This window comes from Orbicella franksi, chromosome 13, assembly GCF_964199315.1.
Source record: "Orbicella franksi chromosome 13, jaOrbFran1.1, whole genome shotgun sequence".
In the NCBI taxonomy this organism is placed as follows: Eukaryota; Metazoa; Cnidaria; class Anthozoa; order Scleractinia; family Merulinidae; genus Orbicella; species Orbicella franksi.
In genome coordinates this window covers 765,887-786,140 of record NC_138157.1, presented here as the reverse complement: position 1 = coordinate 786,140, position 20,254 = coordinate 765,887, and the positions used below count along the sequence as shown (strand labels likewise).

The following is a 20,254-nucleotide window of genomic DNA, read 5'->3' as shown; positions in this document are numbered from 1 at the left end:
ACACTTTACTTTAAGATTGAAAGAGTAGCCAAGACCGGCTTACGCGCATCGTAATTTTGACCAACTTCGGCTCGATTTCCCGGAACTTGGGGGATATTTTACAGTCCCGCGGACTCTAAAGCAACTCCTGATGGCCTTGCTTTGGAGTGAAATGGACAAAGCAAAACTTTCTGAACGCTCACTTTCAAGCTTCTGGGCGGCAATAATGCCCCAGTTCACTTTAAGAATGAAAGAGTAGCCGAGACCGCCTTACGCTTATCGTGATTGTGACCAACTTTGGCTCGATTTCCCGGGAAATGGGGGATATTTTCCGGTACCGGGGACTCTAAAGTAACTCCTGATTGCCTTGGTTTGCATTGAAATGGAGAGAGCAAAACTTTTTGAACGCTGCTCTTCGAGCTTCTGAGCCGAAATATAGCCCCACTTCACTTTAAGACTGAAAGAGTAGCCGAGACCGTCTTACGCGCATCGTGGTTTTGACCAACTTCGGCTAGATTTCCCGAGACTTCGGGGATATATTCCAGTGCCAAGGACTCTAAAGTAATTCCTGATGACCTTGGTTTGCAGTGAAATGGACACAGCCAATTTTTTTTAAACGCATACTTTCGAAATTCTGGGGAGAAATATAGCCCCACTTTACTTTAAAACTGAAAGAGTAGCCGAGACCGCCTTAGGCGCATCGTGATTTTGACCAACTTCGGCTCGAGTTTCCGGAACTTAAGGGATATTTTTCAGTCCCCAGGACTCTAAACTAACTCCTGATGGCCTTGGTTTTCAGTTAAATTGAGAGAGCAAAGCTTTTTGAACGCTCACTTTCGAGCTTCTGGACCGAAATATAGCCCTACTTCACTTTGAGACTGAAAGAGTAGCCGAGATTGCCTTACGCGCATCGTGATTTTGGGTTACTTCGGCTCGATTTGCCGGAACTTGGGAAATAATTCCCAGTCCCGGGCACTCTAAACTAATTCCTGATGGCCTTGGTTTTCAGTGAAATGGACACAGCCAAACTTTTTGAACCTTCACTTTCGAGCTTCTGGGCCGAAATATAGCCCCACTTCACTTTAAGAGTGAAAGAGTAGCCGAGACCGCCTTACGCGCATGGTAAATTTGTCCAACTTGGGCTTGATTTCTCGGGGTTTGGGGGATATTTTCCAGTCTCGGAAGCTCTAAACTAACTCCTGATTGCCTTGGTTTTCAGTGAAATGGACACAGGTAAAAGGAGCGCACGCTAGGTTTCCAGGTTGTAGACCGAAATCTAGCCCCACTTTATTTTAAGACTGAAAGGGTAGACGAAACCGCCTTAACCGCATCGAAATTTTTAGCCAGTATGGCTCGATCTGCCAAAACTTGGGGGATATTTTCCAGTCCCGGGTACTCTAAGCTAACTCCTGATAACCTTCGTTTTCAGTAAAATGGTCACAGGTAACAGGAGCGCACGCTCCCTGTCGAGCTTCTAGGTCGAAATAAAGCCCCACTTCATTTTAATACTGAAAGAGGAAACGAAACTGCCGTACGCTTATGGTAATTTTAAGAAACTATGGCTCAATTTTACGAAACATGGAGGATAGTTTCCAGTCTCGAGGCCTCTAAACTATCTCCTGATGGACTTAGTTCTTAGTGAAAAGGACACAGGCAAAAGGAGCGCACGCTCGGTGTCAAGCTTGTAGAACCGAAATATGGCCCCGATTCATTTTCAGAGTGAAAGAGAAGCTGAGACCGCCTTACTCGCATCTTGATTTTGAGCATCTTTGGCTCGATTTGCCGGAATTCGGGCAATATTTTCCAGTCCCGAGGACTCTATGCTAACTCATGATGAACTTAGTTTTCAGTGATATGTACACAGGCAAAAGGAGCGCACGCTCGGTGTCGAGCTTCTCGGCCGAAATATAGCCCCACTTCATTTTAAGACTGAAAGAGTAGCCGAGACCGGCTTACACGCATCGTTATCTTGAGCAACTTTGGCTCGATCTGCCAGAATTTGGGAAATATTTTCCAGTCCCAAGGACTCTAGACTAACACCTGATCGCCTAAGATGTCAGTGAAATGGACACAGGTAAAATTAGCGCACGCCCGGTCTCGAGCTTCTAGGTCGAAATATAGCCCCCCTTAATTTTAAGACTGAAAGAGTAGCCGAGACCGCCTTACGCGTATGGTGATTTTGGGCCACTTTTGCTCGATTTCCCGGAGGTTGGCGAATAATTTAAAGTCCCGGGGACGCTAAACTAACTCCCGATGACCTTGGTTTGCAGTTTAATGAACACAGCAAAACATTCTGAACGCTCAGCTTCGAGCGTCAGGGCCGAAATATACTTCCCTACTTAAATTTAAGACTGAAAGAATAGCCGAGAGCCCGTTACGCGCATGGTGATTTTGATCAACTTCGGCGCGATTTCCTGGAACTTGGGGAATATTTTCCACTCCCGGGGACTCTAAACTAACTCCTGACGGCCTTGGTTTCCAGTGAAAAGGACAGAGCAAAACTTTTTCAACGCGCACTTTCGAGGTCCTTGGCCGAACTATAGCCCAACTTCAATTTAAGACCGAAAGACTAACCGAGAGCGCCTTACGCGCATCGTGAATTTGACCAACTTCGGCTCGATCTGGTGGAACTTGGGAAATATTTTCTAGTCCCAATGGCTCTAAACTAACTCCTGATGGCCTTGCTTTGCAGTGAAATGGACACAGCAAAACTTTTCGAATGCGCACTTTCGAGCCTCTGGGCCGAAATATAGCGCAACTTCACTTTAAGACTGAAAGAGTAGCCGGGACCGCCTCTCGCCCATCGTGATTTTGACCAACCTGGGCTCGATTTCCCGGAACTGGGGGGAGATTTTCTACTTCCGCGTACTCTAAACTAACTCCTGATGGCCTTGCTTTGCAGTGAAATGGACACAGGAAAACTTTTTTAACGCTCTTGTGCGAGCTTCTGGGCAAAAATATAGCCACACTTCACTTTAAGACTGAAAGAGTGGCCGAGAGCGCTTTACGCGCATCGTGATTTGGACCATCTTCGGCTTGATTTCCCGGGACTTGGGGGATATTTTCTAGTCCCGGGGACTATAAACTAAGTCCTGATGGCCTTGTTTTGCAGTGAAATTGAAACAGCAAAAGTTTTTGAAAGCAGAGTTTCGAACTTCTGGCCCGAAATATAGCCCCACATCACTTCAGAAGTGAAAGATGGGCCGAGTCCGCCTTACGCGCATCGTGATTTAGACCAACTTCGGCTCGATTGGCTGGAACTTAGGGAATATTTTCCAGTTGTGTGGACTCTAAACTAATTCCTGATGGCCTTGGTTTGCAATGAAATGGACACAGCAAAACTTTTTGAACGCTCATCTTCGAGCTTCTGCCTCAAAATATGAATTTATCTTCCGCCAAATAAAAGTGTTTATGACTCCTACCCACTTTTATTAATTATTAAATGTAGCTATCACAGTTTAACAACTAAGGTAAGCTAGGAAGGAATGGCAGTGAGCAGGGTTCACCCGGAGGGGGATGGAGTGTAATTTGTGCAACGTAACAAAAGGATTGAGTAATAGTCACGAGACTATCTGATGACCTAACTAACAATACATTGATTATTTGGCAATAGTCACGAGTTGAGACGGAAAAGTACATAGCCTCGTTTCCATTGAGACCTATAAGATGATGCGTGTTCCTCGAGTTCGTCCTCTTTGTCTCCAGACCTAACACTCTGCGAGTTCAACGTTTCCAGCAACGTCTGCATTTGACACGCCTGTTCCTGAAATATTTCTGATCTTCTCTCTTTGCTGAATCAGAGTTGAGTATATTCTCTTGTTTTAGCAGCTATCATGCCTAAACCCAAAGTTCTTATCCTGGGCCACTCCTTCGTCCGTCGTTTCGCGGCATTCATCGCCCAGGGCGTGGATAAGAGGGTTAAAAATAATCTAGACTTAGCGGAGTCAGCTCAGTTAGCATTTCAAGGAGTTGGGCGTCGAACAGTGGACAAAATAAATGTATTCGACCTTCAAAGGGTTAGGAAAGTACAACCCGATATTGTAATCTTGGAAATTGGTTCCAACGACCTTTGCCCTTGGGACGCCAAACCTGAGATTGTTGGTTCAAAAATAGAGACCCTGGTGCAGCATTTACATGCTCACTTCAATGTCAGATTTATTGTGGTTTGTCAAACAATTGCCCGTTCTGCTTGTCCACGCGACAACCCTTCATACAATGATCGTGTGGCCTTGCTTAACCAGTACCTCGACGTGGTTCTGGAGGCGATACCATTCGCCGAATTTTGGCGCCACAAGGGGCTTCGAAAGCCAAACATTTCAGTCCTCTCGAAGGATGGTGTTCACCTAAATAACCGGGGGCAATACGCTCTATATCGGAGTTACCGGGGTGCCATTTTATACGCACTTAAACACCACGCGGCCATCAACGGCGCGGCGGGCCAAACAGGCACGCCACCAGCTTAAATTAGGTCCATTTCACACAACCCTGTTGTTTTGTAAGTACGTGTGTACATATTTATCTTTTTGAGACCATATGTTCTCAGCTTTTGCGGCCATTTAACATGTTCCTAGCGGCAGCTCCCATTTTGGGGCTTACCAAACATATGGCCGTTGTTATTGTATTGCGAAATTCACCTTGGGTGCTTCAGTGCACTTCTACAGATATTTACTTTTGGGGCGTACGGACCTGCTGGATTTTAGTTGTACAATGCTCAGATTGCCTTACCTGTGGTTACACAGTCTTCTAATACCGACATTCATTTACTTTCCATTATTCTATACACCTTTTTCTTCTAGCCGTTTTTTTTTTTCTACCAGACAATATGATGACCCGTGGAAAAGCCAGTGTTGCTCCCGCTGTGCCTTCAGTTCCTGCGGTACGCCCCCGCAAACGTGCTGCCAAATCGGCAAAACAAGCGAAAGGTGCGCCTACCTCAAAACGTGCAAAGACGGGTTCGCCAGCCGAGGTTTCAAGGGTTGGGAGCGATCACCCCAGCCAACTGGTGCGTCGTCCCATCACGAGTGATCGTGAAGGCACCAGTAAAGCCAATACCCAGTTGGATATCGCTGCCATTGTCTCCGGCGCCGTTGTTGAAGGCCTCAAAGTTGCAGGAATTATCAAAGACACGCGAGGAAACGAAAAGGACGACGCTAATCCAGCTGTTTCTGTACAGGAGTCAGTCGCAGCTGTGATTCAGGACGTTACTGGTGAGAACAATCCACCACTAATAGATAGCAATAATTCTATTGGTTCTAATTCTTTAGTAACGCAACACATGGCCGAGGCTGATGACCGCCCTCAAATACTTCACACCCAAATTGCTGTCCCTCTTGCCTCTAGAATTTCGGAAAAGATTCAATCTAAAATTTGGGCGAATGAATACATTGATTTAGGGACGCTCTTACATAGAATATCTCCGAGTGATTATAAGTATAATTTCGTTGTTCAAACTACGCAGTCCAACGCTCGGCCGGTCATTAGTCTCGAGCCCGCTCAAAAAGCAAAACGGATTATAGCAATTGATCAATGGATCACCGCCTTTCAAACTTTTGTACCTATTTACACTGTGCGATGCCCAAAGGACGCACCAGCATTAATGAAATACAGTGAGACAGTGCGGGACTTGGCGGCCAAAAACGCTCATTGGCGTTATTATGATGAAAATTTTCGTTTTTTGAGGCAAAAAACACTTTTCCCCTGGGACCAGATTCATTGGGAACTGTTGTTGCAGGCGCACCACATGCAAAAAGTGGCTCCTGTTGCTTCGTCGGACGCACGCAACAAAAATTTAAAATCGCCCTTTCCGTCCGGCTATTGCTGGAAATTTCACAAGGGGGAAAATGTTCCGGCTGCAATTTCAGCCACGAATGTTTTAAATGTGGATCTCAGCATCCCGCCAACAAATGTGCCTTTCCAAAGCGAATATCACATCCAGCATCAACAACCATGCCACGAACAGCCACATCAACAGCTGTCCCTGGCAAACCAGCCACGCAGTCCCGCCCTGTCTCGTCCAATGTCAACACCAATCAAAGTCGATAAACTGAAGGCGTACCTCCATGGATACCCTTTTAGAACGAGACAATACTTAATTGACGGCTTCCGTTTTGGTTTTTCTATTGATTATGTTGGACCTCGGATTAATTTTTCATCTAAAAATCTTGTCTCTGCGATTGCTAATCCAAGTGCCGTTGACGAAAAATTAGCCAATGAGATTAAACTAGGTAGAATAGTAGGTTCCTTTGAAAGGCAGCCTTTTCCAGTTTTTCATATCTCGCCTCTTGACCTAATTCCTAAAAAAGTACCTGGGGAGTTTCGCTTAATTTATCATCTATCTTTCCCAGAGGGGCGTTCAATCAATTCACATATTCCAAAAATTGCATCCAGTGTTCATTATGCTAATATTGACGATGCGATTAGATTAGTAAGGCGCACACGCAGGGGCTGTGCGCTTGCTAAAACTGATATAAAAAACGCATTTCGTCTTATTCCGGTCAGTCCCTCGGATTACAACCTGCTGGGTATTTGTTGGCGGGATAAATTTTATGTTGACAGGAATCTTGCCATGGGGCTCTCGAGTTCTTGTAAAATTTTCGAGTTTTTTAGCTCCGCTCTAGAATGGATAGCCCGTAATAAATTGCAGATACCAGGCATTTTGCATCTTTTAGATGACTTTCTTATCGTTAGCAATTCTATTTCATCCTGTGATAATGAGTTAAAAGCTTTCCTTCGGACATGTGATGAACTTGGTGTGCCAATGGCGCCTGAGAAAACAGTGGGGCCTAGCTGTGTTTTGTCCTTCGCGGGCATTGAACTAGACACAACACTAATGGAAGCTCGACTTCCTAGTGACAAGCTTACTAAATGCCGTACTCTTATTCAAGATTTTATAACTAGGAAAAAAGTGACTTTGAAGGAATTACAATCTTTAATCGGTCTTCTTAATTTTACTTGTTCTGTTATCGTACCCGGCCGAACATTTTTGCGCCGTCTAATTAATTTAAAGGTGGGGATTCAACGCCCCCGTTATTTTATACGTCTAAATCGTGAAACCATATCTGATCTTCAATTATGGCTTACTTTTCTAGAAGCCTACAATGGCAGATCCTTCTTTTTAGATTATGTTTGGCTTTCATCTACAAAACTGCATCTTTACACCGATGCAGCAGGCTCGTTAGGTTACGGTGCAGTTTTTGGCTCGCACTGGTTTTACGGTAAATGGCCCGATCGCTGGATAGGTACAAATATAATAATTCTAGAAATGTTTCCTATCGCTGGAAGCATTTCCATATGGGCATCAAAACTAGAAAATAAGTGTATTTTGTTTCACACCGATAATCAAGGCTTAGTAGAAGTAATTAATAAGAAAACAACCAAAGATAAAAAGCTATTAGCTCTCTTGCGGGCGCTTGTTTTGCAATGTTTAAAGCATAATATTCTATTTCAGGCTATTCACGTGCCTGGGGTGCTCAATGTCAAAGCTGATGCTCTATCGCGCTTACAGGTCACGAAATTCAAGTCCCTTGGCCAGGGCATGGATCGCGAACCGACGCTTGTTCCAGTGCCTCTTCTTCCGGAGAGTTGGCCTCTATAACTACAACGCTTTTAGCTGCTAGCTTAAATAAGGGTTCTACTGAAGTATACAAACGATCATGGAAACTATTTACAGATTGGGCACAATCTTTTTTAGGTGTCAGAACATTAGTTTTACCTTTAACACCAGCTGTTGTAGCACTATATGTGTCACACCTTTATTCACTTAATTACGCTTGCTCAACTGTCACCAGTTATTTATCAGCTATTGGCTATGCTCACAAGCTAGCAGGAGTCAATGATCCAACAGAAACTGCAATCATTAGACAACTTCTCAAGGGCTATCGCAAGTTAGCTCCGTCGCACGATGTGCGTCTTCCAATTACATTACCGATATTAACGCGACTCATTGCCTCTTTTGAGCACACAACGGAGTCAGCGTATCAATTGCATATGTTATCAGCCATGTGCTCTTTAGCCTTTTTTGCATTTTTGCGTATTGGCGAGATCACAGTTAACAGTAGCAATCACAGTAATCTTATGCTTCCGCAGCTGGAGCAGTTACTCAACCGCCTAGGGCAGGTCACGGCCCTACGGCTCACAATTTCTAAGTACAAACATAGTGATACCGGGCCCCCCTTTGTTATTTATATCTATAAAGAAGACTTATGTCGTCCAGTGAGAACTATATTAGATTTCATATCTACTAGAGGAACCGTCCGCGGTCCTTTGTTTTGTTGGCCAGACGGGGCGCCCATTAAAAGAAAATTTTTTGTGGAGCAACTCAATAGGGCACTTCGCTTTTGTAAGCTCGATCCTGCTTTGTACAAATCGCACAGTTTTCGAATAGGAGCAGCCACTTGGGCTGCGGCCAAAGGTTTTACCGACACACAGATCCGCCAGTTAGGAAGGTGGAAATCTAACGCCTTTCTCCAGTATATTCGTACACCTAGCCTATCGACCAAGGTAGTTTCTTTACAAGTTTAGTCCACACGCAGGTGATGTGGTTATTTGCTGTTTATATACAATCACGTCAATCATTATTTGGTCACCAGTCCTCGGGTGGGGCGGGCCTCCCTTCTGGAGGCTTCTGGCCGTTTTTCTCGTGCCCTCACCTTTGCTAGAGCTTTACGAACGAAATAATAGTTCCTAATTAGTTTTATTTGACTATGTATAATTTAATCAATAAAGCGGCCACCTCGTGTGGCCAAAATTTATCCCAACACTGGATCTGGATTACATTTTTGGGGGGCGCTCTTTGCAAACAAAGTTCGGCTGTTGACCGAATAATTGACTATAGTTTTTTCATTAAGTTGTATTTAATTGCATCTGGGAAAGGAGACATAAATAGCCCCACTTCACTTGAAGACTGAAAGAATAGCCGAGACCGCCTTACAGACATCGTGATTTTGACCAACTTCAGCTCGATTTCCCGCAACTTAGGGGATATTTTCCAGTCAAGGTGACTTTAAAATAACTCCTGATGGCCTTTTTTGCAGTTAAATGCACGAAGCGTAACTTTTTAAACGGTCACTTTCGAGCTTCTGGCCTGAAATATAGCCCCACTTCACTTTAAGACGGCAACAATAGCCGACCCGCGTTTCGCCAATCGTGATTTTGACCAACTTCGGATCGATATCCCGGAACTTGCGGGATATTTTCCAGTCCTGGGGACCCTAAACTAACTCCTGATCACCTTGGTTTGAAGTGAACTTGACAAGGGAAAACTTTTTGAACGCTCACTTTCGAGCTTCTGGGGCGAAAGATAGCCCCACTTCACTTTAAGACTGAAAGATTAGCCAAGATCGCCTTACGCCCATGGTGATTTTGACAAACTTCGGCTAAATTTCCCGGAATTTGGGGGATATTTTCCAATCCCTGGGTCTCTATACTAACTCCTGATGGCCTTGGTTTGCAGTGAAATTGACACAGCAAAACTTTTTAAAGACTCAGTTTTGAGCTTCTGCGCCGAAATATTGCCCCACTTCACTTTTAGACTGAAAAAGTAGCCGAGACCGCCGTACCCGCGTCGCGATTTTGACCAACTTTGGCTAAATTTCCCGGAACTTGGGGGATATTTTCCATTCCCGGGGACTCTAAACTGGCCTCCCACGTCCTTAGTCTGCAGTAAAATGGACACAGCAAAACTTTTTCAACGCTGACTTTCGAGCTTCTGGGCCGAAATATAGCTCCACTTTACTTTAAGATTGAAAGAGTAGCCAAGACCGGCTTACGCGCATCGTAATTTTGACCAACTTCGGCTCGATTTCCCGGAACTTGGGGAATATTTTACAGTCCCGCGGACTCTAAAGTAACTCCTGATGGCCTTGCTTTGGAGTGAAATGGACACAGCAAAACTTTCTGAACGCTCACTTTCAAGCTTCTGGGCGGAAATATTGCCCCAGTTCACTTTAAGAATGAAAGAGTAGCCGAGACCGCCTTACGCTTATCGTGATTGTGACCAACTTTGGCTCGATTTCCCGGGAAATGGGGGATATTTTCCGGTACCGGGGACTCTAAAGTAACTCCTGTTTGCCTTGGTTTGCATTGAAATGGAGAGAGCAAAACTTTTTGAACGCTCCCCTTCGAGCTTCTGAGCCGAAATATAGCCCCACTTCACTTTAAGACTGAAAGAGTAGCCGAGACCGTCTTACGCGCATCGTGGTTTTGACCAACTTCGGCTAGATTTCCCGAAACTTCGGGGATCTATTCCAGTCCCAAGGACTCTAAAGTAACTCCTGATGGCCTTGGTTTGCAGTGAAATGGACACAGCCAATTTTTTTGAACGCATACTTTCGAAATTATGGGAAAAAATATAGCCCCACTTCACTTTAAAACTGCAAGAGTAGCCGAGACCGCCTTAGGCGCATCGTGATTTTGACCAACTTCGGCTCGAGTTTCCGGAACTTAAGGGATATTTTTCAGTCCCGGGGACTCTAAACTACCTCACGATGGTCTTGGTTTTCAGTTAAATTGAGAGAGCAAAACTTTTTGAACGCTCACTTTCGAGCTTCTGGACCGAAATATAGCCCTACTTCACTTTAAAACTGCAAGAGCAGCCGTGACCGCCTTACGCGCATCGTGATTTTGACAAACTTCGGGTTGATTTCCCGGAACTTGGGGGATATTTTTCCGTCCCAGGGACTCTAAACTACCTCACGATGGCCTTGGTTTTCAGTTAAATTGAGAGAGCAAAACTTTTTGAACGCTCACTTTCGAGCTTCTGGACCGACATATAGCCCTACTTTACTCTAAGACTGAAAGAGTAGCCGAGACGGCCTTACGCGCATCGTGATTTTGACAAACTTCGGGTTGATTTCCCGGAACTTGGGGGATATTTTCCAGTCCCGGGGACTCTAAACTAACTCCTGCTTGTCTTGGTTTGGAGTGATGTGGAAACAGCAAAACTTTTTGAACGCTGACTTTCCAGCTTCTGGGCCCAAAAGTTTAGCCCCACTTCATTTTAAGATTGAAAGAGTAGCCGAGGCCGCCTTACGCGCACCGTAATTTTGACTAACTTAAGCTCAATTTTCGGAAACTTGCGGGACATTTTCCAGTCCCGGGGACTCTAAACTAACTCCTGATGGCCTTGCTTTGCAGTGAAATGGACACAGGAAAACTTTTTTAACGCTCTTGTGCGAGCTTCTGGGCCAAAATATAGCCACACTTCACTTTAAGACTGAAAGAGTAGCCGAGACCGCCTTATGCGAATCGTGATTTTGACAAACTACGCCTCGATTTCCCGGAACTTGGGGGATATTTTCCAGACCCAGGAACTTTAAACTAACTCGTGATTGCCTTGGTTTGCAGTAAAATGGAAACGGCAAAACTTTTTCAACGCTCACTTAAAAGCTTCTGGGCCAACACATAGCCCCACTCCACTTTAAGACTTAAAGAGTAGCCGAGACCGTCTTAAGCGCATCGTGATTTTGACCAAGTTCGGCTCCATTTCCCGGAACTGGGGTGATATTTTCCTGTCCCAGGGACTCTAAACTAACTCCTGATTACCTTGGTTGGCCGAGCAATGGACACAGGAAAACTTTTTGAACGCTCACTTTCGATCTGCTGGGTCGAAATATAGCCCCACCTCACTTTAAGACTGAACGAGTAGCCGAAACCGCCTTGCGCGCAACGTGATTTTGACCAACTTCCGCTTGATTTCCCGAAACTTGGGGGATATTTTACAGTCTCGTGGACTCTAAACTAACTCCTGATTGCCTTGGTTGGCCGAGCAATGGACACAGGAAAACTTTTTGAACGCTCACTTTCGAGCTGCTGGGTCGAAATATAGCCCCACTTCACTTTAAAACTGAAAGAGTAGCCGAGACCGCCTTGCGCGCAACGTGATTTTGACCAACTTCCGCTTGATTTCCCGGAACTTGGGGGATATTTTACAGTCCCGGGGACTCTAGCGTATTTCCTCTTGGCCTTGGTTTGTAGTGAAATGGACACAGGAAAACTTTTTGAACGCTCACTTTCGAGCCTTTGGGCCGAAATATAGCCCATTTCATTTTAAGGCTGAAAGAGTAGACGAGACCGCCTTACGCGCATCGTGATTTTGAGCCTCTATGATTCGACTTCCCGGAACTTGGGGGATAGTTCCCAGCATTGGGAGCTCTAAACTAACTCCTGATTGCCTTAGTTTTCAATGAAATCGACACAGATTAACTCAGCGCACGCTCGGTGCCAAGCTTCTAGGTCGAAATATAGCCCCACTTCATTTTAAGACTGAAAAAATAGACGAAACGGCCTTACGCGCATCGTGATTTTGAGCAACTTTGGCTCAATTTGCCGGAACTTGTGGGATATTTTTCAGTCCCAGGGACTGTAAACTAACCCCCGATCGCCTTGGTTTGCATTGAAATGGACAGAGCAAAACATTTTAAACGCTCACCTTCAAGCTTCTGAGCCGAATATAGTTCCACTTCACTTTAAGCCTGAGAGAGTAGCCGAGACCGTCTTACGCGCATCGTGATTTTGACCAACTTTGGCTTGATTTTCCGGAACTTGGGGGATATTTTCCAGTCCCGGGGACTCTAAACTAACTCCTGATGGCCTTGCTTTGCAGTGAAATGGACACAGCAAAACTTTTTGAACGCTCACTTTGGACGTTCTGGGCCGAATTATAACCCCACTTCACTTTAAGACTTAAAGAGTTGCCGAGAACCCTTTACGCGCATCGTGACTTTGACGATCTTCGGCTTGATTTCCCGGGACTTGGGGGATATTTTCTAGTCCAAGGGACTATAAACTAAGTCCTGATGACCTTGTTTTGCAGTGAAATTGAAACAACAAAAGTTTTTGAAAGCAGAGTTTCGAGCTTCTGGGCCGAAATATAGCCCCACTTCACTTGAGGAGTGAAAGATGGGCCGAGTCCGCCATACGCGCATCGTGATTTTGACCAACTTCGGCTCGATTCGCCGGTACTTAGAGAATATTTTCCAGCTCTGTGGACTCTAAGCTAATTCCTGATGGCCTTGGTTTGCAATGAAATGGACACAGCAAAACTTTTTGAACGCTCATCTTCGAGCTTCTGCGCCAAAATATGGCCCCACTTCACTTTAAGACTGAAAGAATAGCCGAGACCGCCTTACAGACATCGTGATTTTGACCAAGTTCAGCTCGATTTCCCGCAACTTGGCGGATATTTTTCAGTCCGGGGGACTTTAAAATAACTCCTGATGGCCTTTTTTTGCAGTTAAACGCACGAAGCGTAACTTTTTAAACGGTCACTTCCGAGCTTAAGGGCTGAAATATAGCCCCACTTCACTTTAAGACTACAACAATAGCCGACCCGCGTTTCGCCAATCGTGATTTTGACCAACTTCGGATCGATATCCCGGAACTTGCGGGATATTTTCCAGTCCTGGGAACCCTAAACTAACTCCTGATCACCTTGGTTTGAAGTGAACTTGACAAGGGAAAACTTTTTGAACGCTCACTTTCGAGCTTCTGGGGCGAAATATAGACCCACTTCACCTTAAGACTGAAAGATTAGCCAAGACCGTCTTACGCCCATGGTGATTTTGACAAACTTAGGCTAAATTTCCAGGAATTTGGGGGATATTTTCCACTGCCTGGGTCTCTATACTAACTTCTGATGGCCTTGGTTTGCAGTGAAATTGACACAGCAAAACTTTTTAAACAGTCAGTTTCGAGCTTCTTGGGCGAAATATTGCCCCACTTCACTTTAAGACTGAAAGAGTAGCCGAGCCCGCCTTACGCGCATCGTGATTTTAACCAACTTCGGCTCGGTTTTGGTGTCGGTTTTTAGTGCCACGGACTCTAAAGTAACTCCTGATGGCCTTGGTTCGCATTGAAATGGACACAGCAAAACTTTTTCAACGTTCACTTTCGGCTTTTTGGCCCAAATATAGCCCACACTTCACTTAGAGACTGAAAGAGTAAGCGAGAGCGCCTTACGCGCATCGTGATTTTGACCAACTTCGGCTCGATTTCCCGCAGCTTGGGGGATATTTTCAAATCCGGCGGACTGTAAACTAATACCTGATTGCCTTGCTTTGCAGTGAATTGGGCGCAGCATAACTTTTTTAACGTTCCCTTTCGACCTTCTTTGCCGAAATATAGCCACACTTCACTTTAACACTGAAAGACTAGCCGAGACCGCCTTACGCGCATCGTGATTTTGACCAACTTCGGATCGATTTCTAGGAACTTGGGGGGTATTTTCCAGTCCCGAGGACTCTAAACTAACCCCTGATCGCCTTGGTTTGTATTGAAATGGACAGAGGAAAACATTTTGAACGCTCACCTTCGAGCTTCTGGGCCGAAATATAGCCCCACTCTACTTTAAGATTGAAAGAGTAGCCGAGTCCGTCTTACGCGCATCGTGAGTTTGACAAACTTTGGCTCGATTTGCCGGAACTTAGGGGATATATTCAAGTCTCGGGGACGCTAAACTATCTCCTGATTGCCTTGGTTTGCAGTGAAATGGACGCAGCAACTTTTTTTGAACGCTCACTTTGGACCTTCTGGGCCGAAGTAGAGCCTCACTTCACTTTAAGACTAAACGAATAGCCGAGACGCCCTTACGCGCATCTTCATTTTGACAACCTTTGTTCCCATTTTCTCGCACTTACAGGATATTTTCCAGTCCCTGGGACTCTAACCTAACTTCTGCTCGCCTTTGTTTGTAGTGAAATTGACACAGGAAGACCTTTTGAACGGTCACTTTCGAGCTTCTGGGCAGAAATATAGCCCCACTTCACTTTAAGACTGAAAGATTAGCCGACACCACCTTACGCACATGGTGACTTTGACCAACTTCGGCTAAATTTCCCGGAATTTGGGGGATATTTTCCAGTCCCTGGGTCTCTAAACTAATTCCTGATGGCCTTGGTTTGCAGTGAAATTGACACTGCAAAACCTTTTTAAACACTCACTTTAGAGCTTCTGGGCCGAAATATTGCCCCACTTCACTTTAAGACTGAAAGAGTAGCCGAGACCGCATGACGGGCATGGTGATTTTAACCAACCTCGCCTCGATTGCCAGGAAGTTGGGGGATATTTTCTACTTCCGGAAACTCTAAATTAACTCCTGATGGCCTTCGTTTGCAGTGAAATAGACAGAGCAAAACTTTTTAAACGCTCACTTTCAAGCTCGTGGGCAGCAATGTAGCCCCACTTCACTTCAAGACAGAAAGAGTAGCCGACACCGCCTTACGCGCATCGTGATTTTGATCAACTTCGGATCGATTTTCCGAAAATTGGGGGATATTTTCTAGTGCCGGAATCTCTAAACTAAACCCTGATGTCTTTATTTTTTGCTGAAATGGACACAGGTTAAAGAAGCGCAAGCTAGGTGTCGAGCTTCTAGGCCGCAATATAGCCCCCCTTCATTTTAAGACTAAAATAGTAGCCGAGACCGCCTTTCGCGAATGATGATTTTTGAGCATCTTTGTCTGGATTTGCGGGGACTAGCGGGATATTTTTCAGTCCCGGGGACTCTAAACTAACTCCTGATTGCCGTATTATTAAGTGAAAAGGACAGAGGTAAACGAAGCGGACGCTAGGTGTGGAGCTTCTAGGCCGAAATATAGCCCCACTTTAATTTAAAACGGTAAGAGTAGCATAAACTCTTACGCACATCGTGATTTTCAGCAACTTTGGTTGATTTGCCGGATTTTGGTTGATATTTTACAGTAGTGGGGACTCTAAACTAACTTCTGATGGCCTTAATTTTTACTAAAATGGACACAGATAAAAGGAGCGCTCGTTCGGTGTCGAGCTTCTAGGCCGAAATATACCCCCACTTCACTTTAAGACGGAAAGAGTAGCAAAGAACGCCTTCCGCGCATCGTGATTTTCACCAACTTCGGCTCGATTTCCCGCAACTTCGAGGATATTTTCCAGTCGCGGATTTCTAAACTAACTCCTCATTGTCGTGGTTTGCAGTGAAGTGGAGTTAGCAGAACTTTTTAAACGCTCACTTGTGAGTTTCTGGAACAAAATATAGCCCAACTTTACTTTAAGACTGCTAAAGTAGCCGACACCGGCTTACGCGCATGGTGATTTTGACCAAAGTTGGCTCGATTTCCCGGAACTTGGGGGATATATTCCAGTCCCGGGGACTCTAAACTAACTCCTGATCGCCTGGGTTTGCAGTGAAATGGACACAGGAAAACTTTTTGAACGCTTCCTTTCGAGATTCTGGGCCGAAACATAGTCCCACTTCACTTTAAGACTTAAAGAGTAGCCGAGACCGCCTTACGCGCATCGTGATTTTGACCATCTTCGGCTTGATTTCGCGGAACTTGGGGGATATTTTCTAGTCCCGGGGACTATAAACTAAGTCCGGATGGCCTTGTTTTGCAGTGAAATGGAAACAGCCAAACTTTTGGAAAGCAAAGTTTCGAGCTTCTAGGCCGAAATATAGCCCCACTTCACTTGAAGAGTGAAAGATGAGCCGAGTCCGCCTTACGCGCATCGTGATTTTCACCAACTTCGGCTCGATTTGCCGGAAATTAGGGAATATTTTCCAGTTCTGTGGACTCTAAACTTATTCCTGATGGCCTTGGTTTGCAGTGAAATGGACAAAGCAAAACTTTTTGAACGCTTATCTTTTAGCTTCTGGCCTAATATATAGCTCAACTTCACTTTAAGACTGAAAGAATAGCTGAGACCGCCTTGCGCGCATCGTGATTTTGACCAACTTCGGCTCAATTTCCCGGAATTTGCGGGATATTTTCCAGTCCCGGAGACTCTAAACTAACTCCTGATCGTCTTGGTTTGCATTGAAATGGACACAGTGAGACTTTTTGAACGCTCCCTTTCGAGCTTCTGGCCCGAAATATAGCCCACTTTACTTTAAGACTGAAAGAGTAGCCGAAACCGTCTTGCGCGAGTCGTGATTTTGACCAACTTCGGGTATATTTCCCGGAGCTTCGCGGATATATTCGAGTCCCGCGAGCTCTAACTTAACTCCTTATGGCCTTGCTTTTCGGAGAAATGGACAGAGCAGAACTTTTTTAACACTCACCTTCTAGCTTGTGGGCTTAAATAGAAGCCCACTTGACTTTAACCCTGAAATAGTAGCCGAGACCGCCTTACGCGCATCGTGCTTTTGACCAAGTTCAGCTCGATTTCCCGGAACTTGGGGGATATTTTCCAGTCCAGGGGACTCTAAAGTAACTCCTGGTGGCCTTTGTTTGCAGTTAAATGCACAAAGCGTAACTTTTTAAACGGTCACTTTCGAGCTTCTGGGCCGAAATATAGCCCCACTTCACTTTAAGACTCAAACAATAGCCGAGATCGCGTTTCGCGCATCGTGATTTTGACGAACTGCGAATCGATATCCCGGAACTTGGGGGATATTTTCCAGTCTCGGACACTTTAACCTAACTCCTGATCGCCTTGCCTTACATTGAAACTGACAGAGCAAAACGTTGTGAAGACTCACCTTCGAGCTTCTGGGCCGAAATATAGCCCCACTTCTTTTTAAGAGTAAGAGTAGCCGAGTCTGTCTTACACAAATCGTGATTTTGACTAACTTCGGCTCGATTTCCCGGAACCTGGGGGATATATTCCAGTCCCGGGAACACTAAACTAACTCCTGATGGCCTTGGTTTCCAGTGAAATGGACACAGCAAATTTTTTTGAACCCTTACTTTGGAGCTTCTGGGCCGAAATAGAGCCCCACTTTATTTTAACACTAAAAGAGTAGCCGAGACGGCCTTACGCGCTTATTTATTTTGCCAAACTTTGTCTCGATTTTTCGGTACTTACGGGATATTATCCAGTCCCTGGGACTCTAAACTAGCTCTTGATGGCTTTGCTTCGAAGTGAAATTGACACAGGAAAACTTTTTGAACGCTCACTTTCGAGCTTCTGGGGCGAAATATAGCCCCACTTCACTTTACGACTGAAAGATTAGCCAAGACCGCCTTACGCCCTTGTGATTTTGACAAACTTCGGCTAAATTTCCCGGAATTCGGGGGACATTTTCCACTCTCCGGGTCTGTATACTATCTCCTGATGGCCTTGGTTTGCAGTGAAATTGAGACAGCAAAACTTTTTAAAGACTCAGTTTCGAGCTTCTGGGCCGAAATATTGCCCCACTTCACTTTAAGACTGAAAGAGTAGCCGAGACCGCCGTACGCGCGTCGTGATTTTGACCAACTTTGGCTAAATTTCCCCGAACTTGGGGGATATTTTCCATTCCAAGGGACTCTAAACTGACCCCCGACGTCCTTGATCTGCAGTAAAATGGACACAGCAAAACTTTTTGAACGCTCACTTTCGAGCTTCTGGGCCGCAATATAGCTCCACTTTACTTTAAGATTGAAAGAGTAGCCAAGACCGGCTCACGCGCATCGTAATTTTGACCAACTTCGGCTCGATTTCCCGGAACTCGGAGGATATCTTACGGTCTCGCGGACTCTAAAGTAAGTCCTGATGGCCTTGCTTTGGAGTGAAATGGACACAGCAAAACTTTCTGAACGCTCACTTTCAAGCTTCTGGACGGAAATATTGCCCCAGTTCACTTTAAGAATGAAAGAGTAGCCGAGACCGCCTTACGCTTATCGTAATTGTGACCAACTTTGGCTCGATTTCCCGGGAAATGGGGGATATTTTCCGGTACCGGGGACTCTAAAGTAACTCCTGATTGCCTTGGTTTGCATTGAAATGGAGAGAGCAAAACTTTTTGAACGCTGCTCTTCGAGCTTCTGAGCCGAAATATAGCCCCACTTCACTTTAAGACTGAAAGAGTAGCCGAGACCGTCTTATGCGCATCGTGGTTTTGACCAACTTCGGCTAGATTTCTCGAGACTTCGGGCATATATTCCAGTGCCAAGGACTCTAAAGTAATTCCTGATGGCCTTGGTTTGCAATGAAATGGACACAGCCAATTTTTTGAACCCATACTTTCGAAATTATGGGAAAAAATATAGCCCCACTTCACTTTAAAACTGAAAGAGTAGCTGAGACCGCCTTAGGCGCATCGTGATTTTGACCAACTTCGGCTCAAGTTTCCGGAACTTAAGGGATATTTTTCAGTCCCCAGGACTCTAAACTAACTCCTGATGGCCTTGTTTTTCAGTTAAATTGAGAGAGCAATACTTTTTGAACGCTCACTTTCGAGCTTCTGGACCCAAATGTCTCCCTACTTCACTTTAAGACTGAAAGAGTAGCTGAGATTGCCTTACGCGCATCGTGATTTTGGGTTACTTCGGCTCGATTTCCCGGAACTTGGGAAATAATTCCCAGTCCCGGGCACTCTAAACTAATTCCTGATGGCCTTGGTTTTCAGCGAAATCGACACAGCGAAACTTTTCGAACGTTCACTTTCGAGCTTCTGGGCCGAAATATAGCCCCACTTCACTTTAAGAGTGAAAGAGTAGCCGAGACCGCCTTACGCGCATGGTAAATTTGTCCAACTTGGGCTTGATTTCTCGGGGTTTGGGGGATATTTTCCAGTCTCGGAAGCTCTAAACTAACTCCTGATTGCCTTGGTTTTCAGTGAAATGGACACAGGTAAAAGGAGCGCACGCTAGGTTTCCAGGTTGTAGACCGAAATCTAGCCCCACTTTATTTTAAGACTGAAAGGGTAGACGAAACCGCCTGAAGCGCATCGAAATTTTTAGCCACTATGGCTCGATCTGCCAAAACTTGGGGGATATTTTCCAGTCCCGGGTACTCTAAGCTAACTCCTGATAACCTTAGTTTTCAGTAAAATGGTCACAGGTAACAGGAGCGCACGCTCCCTGTCGAGCTTCTAGGTCGAAATAAAGCCCCACTTCATTTTAAGACTGAAAGAGTAAACGAAACTGCCGTACGCTTATCGTAATTTTAAGAAACTATGGCTCAATTCCGAAGCTTGGAGGATAGTTTCCAGTCTCGAGGACTCTAAACTATCTCCTGATGGACTTAGTTCTTAGTGAAAAGGACACAGGCAAAAGGAGCGCACGCTCGGTGTCAAGCTTGTAGAACCGAAATATGGCCCCACTTCATTTTCAGAGTGAAAGAGTAGCTGACACCGCCTTACTCGCATCTTGATTTTGAGCATCTTTGGCTCGATTTGCCGGAATTCGGGCAATATTTTCCAGTCCCGAGGACTCTATGCTAACTCATGATGAACTTAGTTTTCAGTGATATGTACACAGGCAAAAAGAGCGCACGCTCGGTGTCGAGCTTCTCGGCCGAAATATAGCCCCACTTCATTTTAAGACTGAAAGAGTAGCCGAGACCGCCTTACGCGCATCGTGATTTTGAGCAACTTTGG

The 20,254-nt window shown here is 45.2% G+C and overlaps 1 protein-coding gene and 1 pseudogene across 1 annotated transcript; both read left to right on the top strand.

The window, feature by feature from the left end:
- The first annotated feature begins 3,812 nt into the window (after positions 1-3,812).
- Positions 3,813-4,442, top strand: LOC145466220 (uncharacterized). The gene has a single exon (XM_081449955.1). The coding sequence runs from the start codon at positions 3,813-3,815 to the stop codon at positions 4,440-4,442; it is 630 nt and encodes a 209-aa protein (XP_081306081.1).
- A 1,871-nt stretch (positions 4,443-6,313) lies between these two features.
- Positions 6,314-20,254, top strand: part of LOC145466219 (uncharacterized) — a 423,498-nt pseudogene continuing 409,557 nt past the window's right edge.

Coding starts and splice junctions, on each gene's coding strand:
- LOC145466220 (XM_081449955.1), top strand. CDS start 3,813: ATGCCTAAACCCAAAGTTCTTATCCTGGGCCACTCCTTCGTCCGTCGT.